The sequence below is a fragment of the Eurosta solidaginis genome, chromosome 2 (assembly GCF_040869045.1).
Source record: "Eurosta solidaginis isolate ZX-2024a chromosome 2, ASM4086904v1, whole genome shotgun sequence".
Classification (NCBI taxonomy): Eukaryota; Metazoa; Arthropoda; class Insecta; order Diptera; family Tephritidae; genus Eurosta; species Eurosta solidaginis.
In genome coordinates, this window is record NC_090320.1 from 53,868,725 (window position 1) to 53,885,905 (window position 17,181).

General features: G+C 40.5%; 1 protein-coding gene across 1 annotated transcript in view; it reads left to right on the plus strand.

Moving 5' to 3' along the window:
• Window positions 1–13,804, plus strand: part of uex (metal transporter uex) — a 164,409-nt gene extending 150,605 nt beyond the window's left edge. The window contains exon 9 of the mRNA XM_067765363.1: window positions 12,818–13,804. Coding sequence (XP_067621464.1) covers window positions 12,818–12,826 — 9 coding nt within the window. The 3' untranslated portion in view covers window positions 12,827–13,804. The remainder of the gene's footprint in view (window positions 1–12,817) is intronic.
• The last annotated feature ends 3,377 nt before the right edge of the window (window positions 13,805–17,181 follow it).

Here is a 17,181-nt window from a genome sequence, read left to right on the forward strand (position 1 = left end):
CATATTTATAATAAAAAAAGGTTTCGAAAAAAAATTATGAAAATCCTCTTACCTGAACAATCGATTTTTATTATAACTATGTCCGATCTTGACGATTTTTTCAGACAACCATCTATGCCCAATACGTAAGCTTGTGGTAAAATTTGATGTTTCTAGCTGTTAAAATAAGGCAGAAATGGGGCAGAAATGGCGAAAACCCTCTTATTGAACAATCGATTGTATGGGAGGTATATGCTATAGTGGTCCGATCCAGTCGATTCCGACGAATGTCAAATTCCCCATCGAAATATGCCTGCTTACAAAATTTCATCAAGATATCTCAAAAATTGAGGGACTAGTTTGCGTTCAAACAAACGGACAGACGGACGGACAGACGGACATGGCTAAATCAACTTAGCTCGTCCCCTGATCATTTTGGTATACTTATTGGTGGGTCTAACGGAAACATACATAATAAATGATTTTGAGCCTTGAAAATGAAAAAAATCGATTTCGACCAAAACAAGTCCCAAAAACCAAAAAAAATTTGTTTTTTTTTTTTTAAACTGTTAATGCCAACGTTTTTATCGCATTATTTTAAGTGGGATAGGAACTAAGAGACAAATTCGTTTTCATCGGCAACACTTTTGCACGTTTCTGAAGAAACCCTTAAAAAATAAAAATAAATTTTTTCAACCAAAAACTCCTCAAAACCCAAAAAATATTTTTTTTTTTTCAAAAAACTGTTATAGCCAAAGTTTTTAGCGGACTATTTTGAGTCGGACAGACTATACATGAAAATTTTAAAATCAAATGAAAATTTTTTAAGTAGGTCATGAAAAAAACCTTAAAAATCAAAGAAAAAAAGTCAAAAAACTCAAATTTTGCAGGCTCGAAGATTATTTTTTTGGGTATGCTTAGTGGAAATATTATATATAGGTTAATAAATCGACCCAGCTTAATGTAATACTCCTATATTGCTACAAAAGGCTAGGTACATTCCCAAACATCAGAGTGCCGATATATTGTTGTTTAAACGTTTTTGTTTTTGTATTCAATAATCGAATGGACCTAAATTTAAATTTTTTCTTGTCACACTTATGCTGCTACAATCACAGCTTTGACACTCCCAAATTAAAAAATCTTGACGGGTCGCTTTTACGAAGTAAGGAAAATGGGCAATAATTCTATCGCATATTTTTTGAAAAATCGCAAAGAACCCACACAGTTAACAGATGTCAATTCGATATGGGAGCAAAATGGTTGCAATTATAAAATAAAATTTTCGCCTTCTGTTAAATTTTGTTTATTAATGATTTGGGAAGTTTGAATGAAACATGATTTTTCTTTGCAGTGATCGCCGTTTTGTAGGTTATACCATTCAAGATGCAGTGGGCATTTAAGGATTAAATAAAAAGTTAAAAAACAATTAATAAATTTAAAAAAGTATTTTGTTGAAAATGTTGTTACGATTAGGTGCATAGTTTGAAAATAGTAGTACATAATTTCATGCTTATCAAAAACAAATCTAAGTAATATGTATACATTGTTTTGATTAATTACCGCTTATGTATGTATGTTTGTATATTTATGCGGTTTTATAATTACTTAAGAGTTGAGAGATTTGTTACTGACATTTATTAACTCTATGTTACATACACACACATATACCAATGCATATATTTATTATTATATGTAAGAACAAAATGCGCTTTAATTTAACTTATCATATATATTTTGCACTCCTTTTTTCGTGGAAAAGTTAAAAACTTCCTTACTTGTTGTACATTCAATTATGTTAAAACGCAAAAAAGAAAGAAAAAAATAATAACCAGTAATGTGCTGTAAAACCGTTTATTCAACTTTTTTAAGTTAAACTTAACGAATATAAAGTTTTTTTCTTCAACCAACACAAAAATTGTAAACGAAAACATATATGTATGTATGTAATGTATATGCTAAATTCCTTTAAATATCTACAAGCGCTTCCTTAGCTTATTGTTTGAAACACTTGCATACTTACTATTGATTTAGGAACAAATATTTCATTTCAAATTATTATATTAAATAAATAAAAAATAATTATTCTGGTGAATGATGTTTATTTTTTCCAACGTATTTGGTAGGTGCACCATGAAAAGTTACAACGATACAAACAAAAAAAGACCTGAGTACCAAGTACTTGTCAGGTTCGATATGTAAACGTCTAGGAAAAAAGTGTTCTTAAGGCCCGGTTTTTCAGTACAAGTTCAACTCATTTTGTCAGTTAAACTACGCTTAAACTTATTCTGCAGTTTTTCAGTATACATTAACTGAAATTTAAGCTAAGCTTAAGCGGCCAATCTGGCAGGGCTAAACTCTAGCTAACAACCTATCGCCCTACAAGACGGAGGTAACTAGTTCACCCACACATTCAAAGCTTTTTTCGCTCTCTACTAACACATCGACGTTTCATGCTGTCATCGAAATGACAGTTCATTGTTTATTCCGGGAAACTTTGAAACGGAGAAAAAATAGCATTGTTTACAACGAAAAATATCTTGTGCTTTTAGTTGTGACATGTGACGGAAATTAAAAATTTTGTTGCAGAGAACATCTTTTTGCGTTGGCGGCCTTCGCCAAAAATAATATTAAGGGTAACGTTTTACAAGACGGTGCACCACCTAATTTAAAAATATCTTTTGATTCCTCGTTTGATAATTTTTGATAAAAATTAGGTGGTGCACCGTCTTTTAAATCGTTACCATATTAAGTTGTATAGAATCGACGGGATGGCCTACAAGGTTTCATGTCATACTAAATCGCTCCCGATATGGTCGGGCTAGTACCTTAATTGTTCCCGGAACGTACCCGATCTGCATCCGGCAAAGGACCAACAAAGTCGATAACGGGGAGTGTCCTTATCGCTACAACAACAACAACAACATTATTTACTTTGGTAATAGTGCAGTTTACGGTACCCACCGAAATTTGGGCCAAAATTTTCGAGTGAGGTATCAAAAGACGCGTATTTACGTCTATATCAAGAATCCGAAAGAGGAAGTTAACTTTTTTTGGTAATAGTCTAGTTGAGGGGTCGACTGCTAATACGCTACCAAAAATATCGAGAGAGGTGTCAAACGACGCGTCTTGACATCAGTATTAATAATCCGAAGGCGGAAAATAAATATTTTAACGCGTTCAAAAGATATTAACGAAAAACCGAAAAAAGACCCGCGGGTCCCTCCGAAACCGGGGGTGGGATCCATAGTATTTTTGCGCAGAACACCTTTCTGCGTTGGCGGCCTTCGGCCGCGCTTATAAAAAATAACCCTGGGCTACGCCATGCCAAGTCCGGGTGTGTGATATAACCGTGGCTACCGCCACGGTGATGCACAATTTTTTTTGTGGGTACAAACACAACAACAACCACATTAAAATCGCCAAATTCAACGGCAAATATCTCCGGGCAGAGATACAAATTTTCTTTTCCGCCTTCGGATTATTGTTCTCGAGATTAATACGCGTCTTTTGATACCTCACTCGAAAATATTGGCCCAACTTTAGGGTGGGTACCGTAAACTGCACTACTACCTTTACTTTCTGATTTTCATTCATACGTATGTGCATTTTTAAATAATAAAAAAAATGTTATATTATTCTAATAGATAGCATCTCCGCCGGGTTGCGATGCAGCTCAGAATATGCCAAAATCAGAGGAAATCTACAATTAAATGCAGATTCACGTGTCATTTGCCAAGGATACAAGGTACTTTACAACCAACATGCTTTGAAATACGGTACCAAACTGGTTGGATGTATTTCCCTAAAAAAGGGGGGAACTACGCATCTTGGTTTGCCAGTATTTGCTTCGGTAATTTATATTGATTTGTATTGATTAAAAATTGCAATAGTAGATAATGTAATGTGAATTAAAATTGAATAGGTAGCCAGAGCAAAAAAGGCAACTGATCGGCATGCAACTGTTATTTATGTGGCGCCACCGGGAGATGCTGCTGCTATCCTAGAAGCATTAGAAGCAGAAATGTCTGATTGTTTGCATCACCAAAGGTGTGTCATAACATGATATGGTTCGCGTTAAGCACGCTCTCTTAAGGCAAAAAATCGCGTCTAGTCAGGCCCGATTGTCCCGGAATCATCGCACCAGAAAGGGTAAGTAAATTGGCTACCTTATTAAATAATTTGTCATGCTTTTGTTGATAATCAACTGAAGAATGCAAATACGACAGAGTTCTAAGTTCATGTGAAAACCAATTAATTTTTTTAATTAGCGTTTGGAGAGAAAAATACATATGTATGTATGCATAGAACTGCATAGAAGGGGAGGAATTAATTAATTATTATCAGTAGATTTACAAGATTTTTGTCATTTTCCCTGCGTCGCAGTTGTCATTATATTGCGTTAACAGAGGACATCAACACCTTACTACCCACAGCCAGTTAAAATTTTAGTAAATTTTGCTCTTTTCATCACTGTTTCAAAACGTGGAAAGTTATATATCGAGCATTCCATGGAGAATGGTACATTTTAGCAGACTTTCGCATTGCGGTCATTATTAATATTCAATCCCTATAAGGTTTAATGTAGTCATGTCAATAGTTCCCGAGATGGTGGGGCTAGTACCACAATGGTGCTTGTTACCGGAACGTGGATAGATAGATAATTTATTGAGGATTGCACAGTGACTTGCACATCTCCTTCACAGCACCTCATCCTAGCCGACTTCCTTGATGAACCCCAGCAGTGTTCTTGGCTTGAGGGATTAAATGTGGGAATGCTCTGGCCATGGCGAGCCCATAAACTTAGCCCTACGTCTTGAAATTGCGCCGCAATCTAGAAGGATATGGTCCGTCGTCTGCTGATCCATCACAAAATCGGTATGTGTTGTTCGATATTATACACAGCTTTTGCATGTGACTGTTCAGTCTACAGTGTCTTGTAAGAATAGCCGTTAGGATTCTTAGGTTATCTTTTTGAGAAGCCTATTAATGCCCTATATCGAGTTGTGCTGTAACCCCCCAACAGTAACTTAGATTGACTCAGGCCTGGCATATTGCGCCAGTGTTCTCTCTTTTCCCTCCCTTCTACTATTAGGGGCATTTATTGAGTGAGCCAACTGCCAGGAACGGCTCGGGATCGATGGGTTGCTGCCTCTCTTTCCGGGTTGTCCGCCTGCTGTTGTTGTTATAGCAGTGCTTCGCCCCATCCAATAGGTGCGACCGATCACAAACTGTCATCAATGTCTTCTACCGGGAGTCCAAGAAAACTTTCTGTTTCAACAGGGGTGGACCATAATGAGAGGAGTGTTAGAGGCGTTGGTTCCACAATACAGTTAAAGAGATGGTTGGTGTCATGTGGGGACACATCACAAGCAGGACAATGTTTTGTATGTCGCGGTTGATTCTGGATAGGTAAGAGTTTAACCTGTTACGTTATCCAGCTCGAAGTTGAGCTAGAGTGTCTACTCTCGTTTCCCTAGGGAGAGTGCGTTCCTCCTGTTGTTGTTGTTGTAGCAATGCTCGCCCCACCTAATAGCCGTGACCGATCACAAATTGTCATCAATATCCTTTAACGGGAGTCCAAGGAAACTTGCCGTTTCAACAGGGGTGGACCATAAGGAAAGGGGTGTTAGAGGCGTTGGTTCCACATTACAATTGAAGAGATGGTTGGTGTCATGTGGGGACACATTGCAAGCGGGGCATACATTTTGTATGTCAGGGTTGATTCTGGATAGGTAAGAGTTTAACCTGTTACAGTATCCAGAACGAAGTTGAGCAAGAGTGACACGCCTTTCCCTGGGGAGTATGCGTTCCTCTTCCGCAAGTTTTGGATAATTTTCGTTAAGTACTGGATTCACCGGGCAATTCCCGGCATAAAGGTCCGACGCCTGTTTATGGAGTTCACCAAGGACCTGCTTGTGTTTTTTCACTTCATACGGCTGGGTTCTCAGGTGCCGTATTTCCTCAAAATGCTTACGGAGATGACTCCTTAAGCCCCTAGGCGGTGCTGGTTCATCAATCAGATGTCTGTTGGGATGCCCAGGTTTCTGGGTATTCAACAGGAACTGTTTGGTCAGCATCTCATTTCTCTCCCTGATGGGGAGTATTCTCGCCTCATTATGCAGATGGTGTTCTGGGGACATAAGAAGACAGTCCGTGGCGATTCTGAGAGCAGTATTTTGGCAGGCCTGTAGTTTCTTCCAGTGGGTGATTTTTAGGCTTGGTGACCATATGGGTGACGCGTAGCACGTAAACGGCTGGCTAATTGCTTTGTATGTAGTCATAAGCGTTTCTTTATCTTTTCCCCAAGTACTGCCAGCGAGGGATTTGAGGATTTTGTTACGGCTCTGAATTCTCGGAACAATTGCGGCTGCGTGCTCACCAAAATGTAGATCCTGATAAAACGTCACACCCAAGATTTTGGGGTGTCGGACAGTCGGTAGCGTAGTGCCATCGACGTGGATGTTCAAAATGGTCGACATTTGGGGCGTCCATGTTGTAAATAAGGTCGCGGAAGATTTAGTCGGTGATAATGCCAGGGCGGCCACCGTGGTGTGATGGTAGCGTGCTCCGCCTATCACACCGTATGCCCTGGGTTCAACTCCCGAGCAAAGCAACATCAAAATTTTAGAAATAAGATTTTTCAATTAGAAGAAAATTTTTCTAAGCGGGGTCGCCCCTCGGAAGTGTCTGGCAAGCGCTCCGATTATATTTCTGCCATGAAAAGCTCTCAGTGAAAACTCATCTGCCTTGCAGATGCCGTTCGGAGTCGGCATAAAACATGTAGGTCCCGTCCGGCCAATTTGTAGGGAAAAATCAAGAGGAGCACGACGCAAATTGGAAGAGAAGCTCGGCCTTAGATCTCTTCGGAGGTTATCGCGCCTTACATTTATTTTTTTTTTTTAATGCCAGGTTTCGCGAGGCGAAAAAACTGGAGAGATCAGGGAGGTAGCCGTTTATTTTATTGCATAGCGCATCGATCTTTGGGCCTGGGCCTGTGGCAATTATTGTGCAGTCATCGGCGTAGGAAACGATTGTGACTCCTTCCGGTGGTGAAGGTAGCTTAGATATGTAGAAATTAAACAAAAGTGGGGATAGGACACCACCCTGTGGCACCCCCTGTTTAATTCTCCTTGGTTTTGATGTTTCGTTTCTAAATTGCACCGATGCCTGCCGACCACCCAGATAATTTGCGGTCCACCTTTTAAGACATGGGGGAAGGGTAGACCCTTCCAGGTCCTGCAGTAACGAGCCATGGTTGACCGTATCAAAAGCTTTTGATAGGTCTAGCGCTACGAGTACTGTTCTATGGTGGGGGTATTGATTTAAACCGCAATTTATCTGGGTGCTAATGGCATTCAGCGCGGTGGTAGTGCTATGAAGCCATGCTGATGAGGAGCTAGCTGCAAATTTGCTTGGAAATAAGGGAGCAGAATGGCTTCAAGCATCTTTGCCACTGGCGATAGGAGAGATATCGGACGATACGACTCACCTATGTTAGCTGGTTTCCCAGGCTTTAGTAGCGGGACCACCTTGGCCATTTTCCATTTCTCCGGTATGAAAAAGGTGGAAAGAGACAGATTGAAGACATGTGCTAAATATTTGAACCCCTCTTTCCCTAGGTTTTTAAGCATCGGCATGGCTATGCCGTCTGGGCCAACTGCTTTGGATGGTTTAGCACGACCAATGGCGTCCTCAACCTCTTTAGCGGTGATGGTGATTGGTCACGCGCTGAATTTGTGTTTATGTGCGCGTCTATTGGCTCTCCGTCTATCTTTATCGACCGTAGGATGCATTATATATTGTCGGCAGAAAGCGCTCGCGCATTTTTTCGCGTCCGACAGCACTTTGTCGCCAAAGGCGATGGAAACTTTGTCTTTGTGCTTAGTCGGATTCGATAGGGACTTTACGGTGGACCAAAGTTTACCCACACCGGTAGAGAGGTTACAACCTCTTAGGTGCTCCTCCCATTGCGCCCGCTTGTGATCATCTACAAGCAATCTGATGCGTTGGTTTATATCCCTTATTTGGGGGTCGCCTGGGTCAAGCTGTCTTATAAGGTCACGTTCTCTCGCTAAGTTTGCGGCCTCCGCCGGGAAGTGGGGCCGGATTTCGGGAATTCTCCCGGCGGGAATGAAATGTGCCGAGGCGGATTTAATGACCTTACGGAAGGCACGCTCCCCTTGGCGGGCATCAGTCGGGATAGGGAGGGCAGCTAGGCGGCTGTCTGTAAAGGATTTATATTCTTCCCACTTTCCTTTTTTGAAGTTTATGAAAGTGCGTTTTTCAGTGACGATGAAGTCGGCGTTACGCTCAAGCGAAATAAGTATGGGCAGGTGGTTGGATGCCAATGTTACCATCGGCTGCCATTTGACGCAGTTTACGAGTTCTGCGCTCACGATTGAGATATCTGGCGAGCTGTGACAGCTTCCTACCATACGTGTGGGGGCGTCTCCGTTTATTGTGCAGAACGTCGTTTCTTCTATTTGATCCGCCAACATCTCACCCCTACTGTCCGCCCGCAAGTTTGAATGCCATAGATCATGATGGGCATTGAAATCGCCTAAGATAATGCGATTGTTGCCAGTGAGTAAGGCCCTGATATTAGGGCGGTATCCAATGGGGCAACAGGTGGCAGGAGGGATGTAGATGTTGATGATTTCTAGGTATGCATCGCCTGACCGGACAGATAGGCCTTGACGTTCTAAGACATTGCCCCTGCGGTCGATGCCAGGATCAAATATACAATATTGCACAGAGTGGTGTATGATAAACGCGAGACCGCCTCCATTTCCGCTTTCGCGGTCTTTCCTGTGGACGTTATACCCAGAGAAGGTCTGCAATGCAGATCTTGCTGTGAGTTTAGTCTCTTGAATCGCAGCAATGCGGATGTTGTGCCGCTTCATGAAATCGACTATCTCCGTAATCTTCCCAGTTAGTCCATTACAGTTTAACTGCAGAATTCTTAGACGCTTAGACGTAGACTACGGGACGCCCTTGGGCGTGAACAGCAAGGAGCCACAAAAGATTTATAAAAGTTACGTGGACGTCGGGTTTTGGGATCAAGCCCAGAACAACCTGTCCGATGCAACCATCCCTTGCACGAGACACACTGAACAGAGTATGACCGTCCTAAAAAGATTCTTTTCCGGCAGATGCAGCAAAACCATTTCTCAGGACCGGGGTCAGGAGACGGACCCGGATTGGATTCGATGCCTTCCCGGAGTAAGAGAATATGGAGCAGTCCTGCTGCAAGGAGCTGCTGGGAGGATGACAATTTGTGGGAGGGACGAAACAAATTAGATGGGGTCACACTGAAATGACAGTCCTTGGTCGGGAAAAATCCCGAGTTGCTCCGGTACATAGAACCGACTGCCTTGGGAAGCGAGTGCGTTCCTCCTCTGCTAGTTTTGTTCTTTGAGTACAGGAATCACCGGCATAGAGGTCCGACGCCTGTTTGTGGAGTTCACTGAAGACATGCTTGTGGTTTAAAGCTTCATACGGCTGTGTTCCTCATAATGTAATGAGGCCGTGAACACCAGGAGCCACAAAAGATTTATAAAAGTTACGAGGACGCTGGATTTTGGGATCTAGCCCAGAGCAACCTGTCCGATGCAACCATCCCTTGCACGTAAAACACTGACTAGAGTATTTATTTTTTTTTAATTTAATTTATTTATTATTACGGCTGTTTAGGCCTAAAAGTTAAACTACTAAGTACAATTCATTGTTATAATCACTTATTTCTATTGAATATGCTGTTGGAAGGCCATGTGATTCCGATCAGCATATTTACTAGCGTGACAAAGGGACGAGTCTGGGAGCCACTCATTTAAGGAAGGTTGGAAAGGACGCGTTTCCAATCCTCCATTGCTCCCAGCTTAAGGCAACAAAATTTGGAACTTATATTTTTCAATTATATGTGTATTTTAAGCTGTCGGAATGTATTAGTCTCCGATCAACACAGCTAAACATGTCTTTGTATGTTGGAAATTGAAAATAACGTGTATCCAATCACCCCTCAACTTTGTTTAGTAAAGACGCTGTCGGAATGCATGAAGATTCCGATTAGCACAGCTCAACATATAATGGGAGGTTGAAAAGGACGTGTTTCCAATCCCCCCTGCTCCAACTTTTGTTTGGCCTTATTTTCGTTATTTTTGTTACACATTATATAATTTTATTGTTATATTAATGCTGTCGGAATGCGAGTGATTCCGATCAGCAACAGTAAATATCAGCTGGAAATACCGAATTCCAGCGAAATTAGTTGTTGGAACTGTCTGGAATTACAGGTGGCGACCGATTTTCTTTTCCTTAGGGCCGGATGCATTGTATTTTGCTGCTTCCCTTTTCGCGCTCCAGTATCGGATATATCATGTAAAAAATAAGAGGAGAAAAACTGTATCTTATTGGAAGGGTTTTACAATGCTCCAATAACCTTTTTTTAAAAGTATTGAAGTTATTACTACTTTTTATGTGATTCGGAAGTTCATTGAAATATTTCAGGCCCTTATATATATGACCGTCCTAAAAAGATTCTTTTCCGGCAAACGCAGCAAACTCATTTCTCAGGACCGGGGTCAGGAGAAGGACCCGGATTGGGGTCGATACCTTCCCGGAAGAGGAGAGTATGGCGCAGACCCGCTGCAAGGATCTGCTGGGAGGATGACAATTTGTGGGAGGGACGCAATAAATTAAACACTGAGTCCGCCTGCTCATTACCTTCTACTCCCCTGTGGCCTAGGACCCAGGGCAACAGTACTACGTTGTGTGCTCCAAATTGATTTACCTTTTCTACTCACTGAAGGACCAGTGCTGACTTTATTTCGAACGCCGCAAATGCCTTTAGTGGGGCCTGACTGCCTGACTGAGTATGCCAATTGTTTCATTGGGGTATCAGCGCTGAAGGTTCAGCTTAGCGCACTAACTTACGGCGATTACTTCCGCTTCAAAATGCTCGGATGTGCTTTTAGAGTTACTGATATTTTGGCTCTGGGTCCGAAAACTCTGGCTCCAATCCCCTCTGGCGTCTTCGAGCCATCTATGTAACATACGATCTTGAGCAGACTAGTAATACATTGCACCCGCCCATACCTATACAGCCGTACCAAGAGACTGAGCAGCCCATTACATTTTGGCACAACCGGAGCACTGCTGGACATCCAATTTATATGAAAGCTATACATTCAAAAGTGTTTGTACCAGTGGCTGGTGCACACCGAACTGGACCAATGTATGCTATATTGATGCCTGCACAAATACCAAGCTATGTTTATGTGAATAATGTTACTGCTTATGTCCATTTGCACGGTGGAGCACATACAGTACCTACGTTTATACAAGGTGGAACACCACACTATCTACATGGCGATGTAGCCACCGATCACGTTGTTGTAAGAGATTAATTAAAATATGTTATTCATAAACACTGATTCTTATATTTTCATTATCATTAAACTGTAGACTGTAGACTCATGGCGGGTATTCTTACTGGTCACTGCCTTCTGGCGTCACATGCCTTTAAATTAGGCTTGGTCAGTGATAGCAGATGTAGGAAGTGCGGGTTGGAGGAGGAAACGATCGATTACGTTCTGTGCTCGTGCCCTGCGCTTGCCAGGCTAAGACTCCAGCTGACAACTGTCAGATCTAGAAGCAGCAAGTGGCTTAAGTTCTAGGAAGCTTCTGGTATTTGTCAAGAGGACGGAGTTATTTTATAACATGTCCTGGTTGTTGATAGGGTTTTTAGCTTCGTCGTTAAAACAAACTTCTGGTAACCCTACGGACTCATTCAATCTATGTGAGGTCGTCATGAACCCGCCAGTTCAACCTAACCTATATTTTGTTTTGGTTTTTACTTTAGAATCAACCGTTTAAGTAAGCGATGTCAGCTAACTAAGCGCCTTCTAATGTAGATCCATAAGGAACATGGGGTCGCCAGAGCCTCGGCTGTTAAAGAAACAGGATTCGCCACGGGTAGGTGAGGTTCACAATTGGGTTGGAGAAGCTATATATTGCGCTGGCAACCCATTGAACGGGTTGCGCTACACAACCCCCTGAACCAATTTGGTATTTTAATCGCCTCTTACGCAGGCATGCCTACCGCGGGTATACTCTAAGCCCCCTAATCCGCTGGAGCCATGAGAAGCGTTAGTGACCTTGGGTGTCCTAAGGAAAGTTCCGTCGTGTCTTGTGTTGTTGGGTGGGCCAGGCAGCAGCGTGCAACAAATGCACCATTCAGGAGGATACCATTGCTGAGCCCAGAAAATCTGGGAAAGTTGGATGTACTGGTCGGATGCAGAAAACGAGTATATTCTGTAATAGTATATGATCAACTTGGAGATAACCAAACGTTTATTTTCCTGTTCAACAGGGAACTGGTTCTAGACCTTGCTGCTAAAGAAGGATAGGCGTAGTTACATCAATTTGTTCCCGGGTTACTCGGGGAAATCAGTTTTAGCAGTACTTTGCACTTTTCATACTGCACGTCCATACAAGAATTTCGGATAATGAATTAAACAGTTGTTGTTGTTGTTGGTGTTGTTGTTGTTGAATTAAACAGTCATCTGTATTTGTTTGTTTTTGTAGCACGTCTAATTTCCTTCGTAACATCAATCAATTATCCCTTGTTATAATGTTGTGTTCTCTATGAATGCAATAGCGAAGTATCTTCGGGTACCCCTGATTCTAGTTATCTGAAATCTCCTTGAGTCCCTTGTGCCTTTGGCCTCTCAGAAAAGAGCTAGGTGTGGAGCCCTATTTATAGAACACTTTTCAGGTTAAATATATTAAAAACTTTAATCTATCCTTACTGATATTAGTTTCTTTCTCATTCTAGGTAATTTGATTTTGACGATGTGCGCATAGCAATATTCCAAATATTCCAGCTGTAGCTGAAGGAAGAACATAAATTTGCTCAAATTATAAGAAAACTGCGACAACTATCCCCCCGACTTTTCAGTACCACAGATAAGGCGCTAACAAGCATACTATGGAAAAGGGTCAAGACCAAAGGATCAATATCACCCGTAAATCGACTTTGATAGCACGAATTGGGGCTTCCGGTATTATCCCTACAAAACTCATATGGCTCTGCAAACTGATGTTGGTAATAGTCTAGTTGAGGGGTCGACTGCTAATACGCTACCAAAAATATCAAGTGAGGTGTCAAAAGATGCGTATTAATCTCGAGAACAATAATCCGAAGGCGGAAAAGAAAATTGTATCTCTGTCGGGAGATATTTGCAGTTGAATTTGGCGATTTCCATGTGGTTGTTGTTGTGTTCGTACCCACAAAAAAAATTGTGCATCACCGTGGCGGTAGCCACGGTTATACCACATACCCGGACTTGGCATGGCGTAGCCCAGGGTTATTTTTTATAAGCGCGGCCGAAGGCCGCCAACGCAGAAAGGTGTTCTGCCCAAAAATACTATGGATCCGACCCCCGGTTTCGGAGGTACCCGCGGGTCTTTTTTCGGTTTTTCGTTAATATCTTTTGAACGCGTTAAAATATTTATTTTCCGCCTTCGGATTATTAATACTGATGTCGAGACGAGTCGTTTGACACCTATCTCGATTTTTGTGGTAGCGTATTAGCAGTCGACCGCTCAACTAGACTATTACCCTGATGTTGAACAACACCACCAGCGCAGGAAAAATTGGGCATCATCACTGAGCTTCGAAAGTTTCAGAGAGGGCACAGCTATTAATAGACGTTATTGTACTTAATTAGCTTGTACATATCAATATACACATATATAAAGTTCACTAGAGTAATAAGGGAATAATTTAAATTGTAAAAAAACATTGTATATATAAATTATTTATAATTAAATATTCACCCCTATTCTGCATTTCGATTACGTTCCCGTTCTACGCTCCGCTTTAATCGAAGTTTGGTATTCTGCATTACGACGGAATCGTAAAGAGAAGAGGAAGACCAAATGATTTTTCGAAATCAGCTGTTGGTACGGAATGTGTGAACATTGGAACAAAATAAATTAAAGAAAATTTGTAAAAAATGCTAAAAAAACGTTTATATTTTATTATCCACGCTATTTTGTACAAAAAAAGCAATAGAAAATATTGCCGCAGTGTTATCTTTTTTTGAGTGAAGTGCTTTCATAATTGTAAGTGTGTTTTTTCGTTCTTTTGGCCAATTCCCTGCCGTGGCCACCAAGTTTTGTTAAAACGGATTCCTGCACGAATATAGTTGACATTTTCTGAATTTTAAGGATGCTAATTTCATTGCACTGGCCTAAAATACTTTATAAAGGTTTATTTATTCTTTCCGCAAGGATTGTTTACATTGTTTACTATATAGTTTGGCAGCTTAAGTAGAGGTTATGTTGCGAATGGAGTGGAAGGCAGTGGACTAGGCAGTCGAATGTCATATAATGAAGGAATGGTGTTCGGAGATTTTTCAAAGTTAAAAAAAAAAATGATAAAAGCTTTAATATAAATAAAACTATTGTTTTAATAACAACAAAAACGCCATATATATTCTGTATACATAAATTTGTTAGGATTATCTCACTTTAAAATTTGAATTAAATAATCTAAAGTTTTGTTTTGAAACTGAGTCGAGAACTGTGCGTGTGAATGTGCGAATTTTCATCGATCAGCTGTTAGTTGCGCTACTTGGTAAAATTTACAATGACTGTTTACGTTTTCACTTCACCTTCCTCTACGCCGGCAGCTTGCTTTGGCATATAACTGGACCCAACGAACAGACACAAATTATAGCTGTCTATTATAATGGAATCAATAGCCGCGGCATTATTTATGGAGTTGGAAAGCAACGCATACGAAAACTGCCAGGCGAGAATGGAAAGGCAAATATTGCGAAATTTGTGTAATCCATTTGAGATGAGTGACGAATTGTAAGAAATTGAACTTAAAAGTGGTAAAGTTTAATGACTTATTTTCTTATTTATGTTCAAAAAAAACTTTCGACTTAACAAGGATGCTTTCAAGTATGTGATAGATACTTTTGCGGGGCAAATACGTCCAAGGACTTCGACATCGACATGTTGTTTTTGACCTGGAAACATATAAAAAAAACAATCATCATCAAGCCTTCTACGTTTCTTAACAAGTTTTACTTACATTTTTGTTAAAATTCTGTTACAAATTAATAAAAAAATAAAAAGAAAATATTTTTCCGCCAACTAATTTTCAACTTAGAAAAACGGAACTACGATCGAAATGCAGAATACAAAAAATCGAACGATTCGAAGTTGGATCGAAAGAGATTGGAACACAGAATACCAAAATTGCCAAATCGAAAAAATTCCAATCCAAGTCGAAATGCAGAATAGGGCTGATTATCTGAACATAAAGGACGCGTTTCATTCATGGAAAAAGCGATTTGACAGAAGGTAACCGATACGGGTAACCGATAGGCCAGTTACCCGTGTGTTGTTGTTGCATATGTTTTGGTTAGCGATAACGAAAACATAACTGATGAAGTGACTTAAAAATGTAAATAACATCGAGCGAGAAGGAATGTCGAAAACACAATAGGTAAGAGCGAGAAAGCGAGTCACACGTACACTATTTTGAGAGAGCGCATGCGTTACCTTTTTCACGACAGCAATGTAAAAGTCATTAAGACGATAATTGGTGAACAGGTTATTGGTGACGATTAAGTAATCGATTAGGTAACGGGTACCTGTCTTGTAGGGCGATTATTTGCGTCCGTACGAAATGGCGTCGAAAATACCCAACAAGCATTTGGGCTTGAGCACCATTAGAGCTCATGTTGATAACGAGGCATACTTCTAAAATCTCAAGAGTTGTTTCGAAACAACTCAAGAACCATAACGTACTCAGCAAAAGAGGGAATTTTTTATAAAGCAAAAAATGCTATTCCTTAACTTGAAAAAAATTCATTAACAACTTATGGTTCTCTAACTGTACTCAAAGATGAATTTTAACTTAGAGCTTTTCATGTCAGAAATACATTTGGAGTGCTTGCCAAACACTGCAGAGGGGCCGCTTAGATACATTTTGCTTTAGTTGAAAAACCTTGTTTATAAAATTTTGATATTGCTTTGCCACGCTTCCATGACACCACGGCGGCCGCCTATATAATTTACTTTTGATTAATTACGCTTAATTACTGCTATCAACCAGGTGTTTATTTCTCATAATCAACAGCTGTTGGTTTTGGTGGTACCACCTTGGAGATTTTTTTCAACTTGACCTCAACTCGATATGCAATCTAGGATATCAACTGGAGACATGTGTTGAATATTCATTTGAGGACTGTCCATTTCTCAAAATCTCTCGAAATTAGGATAATAATTGGAAAATATTAATGATGTTGGAGATCAACTCGAAAACTTTTAATTTTACAAAATTTCTCAAAGGTTAGATAGTGATTGGAGAATGAAGTTGGATATCAACTCGAAAACTATCTGGTTTAAGAATAACTAAATAATGATGTGGGATATCACTTCCGGAGCTAGATATATATTTGGCTGGAGAATTTTTTTCCAGGTTTGTTGGGTAACCGAAATTCAGCCGTTGCCGTATCTACGAATTATCTAGATAATAAAAGAACCAATGTTGCCACACACAACAGCATACCCCAAAGACGGCCTTAAATTGTGACTGAAAAACTGCTTAGTAGTTTAACTTGAGTTTAAATTTTACTAGAGTTTAAGCAAACTTAGTTTAAGCTTAGTCTAAACAACTACTGAAAAACCGAGCCTAATAAGTTAAACTACAACAGAGTTAACTTTAGTTTCGGGTTTCTTTAGAAGAGGTTTGTCAGGGTGTGGGTGTTCCCCGCGTTGGGTCGAAAGCGTATCTTGTCCCGCTCGAATGCGGAAGCAGGGAGTAAAGGGCTCAAAACCTGGGAAACCCCAGGTCTACACTGTAAAAGAAAAGAGAAAAAAAGAAAACTTTTATTAATGTAGGTCTAAAAGGGTAAGTCAATTATATAAGTGCACAATATTTTTTTTGGTGAGTATTTAAACCATCCAAATTACAATAACCGCATGAAAAATTTCTTTAATTTTGTCAGCAAATATCTTTTGGCAGATACAACATTTTTAATTTCTGCTTTCGGAATCATGATCCTGGGCTCAAAGCGCGTCTTTTGGATGACCCCGCCGATATTTTTTGCACACGGATAGCCCTTGACTTGAAGTCTTGGGTCAAATGTTTGGGCCCCTGCGCCTGGCTGCCATAGG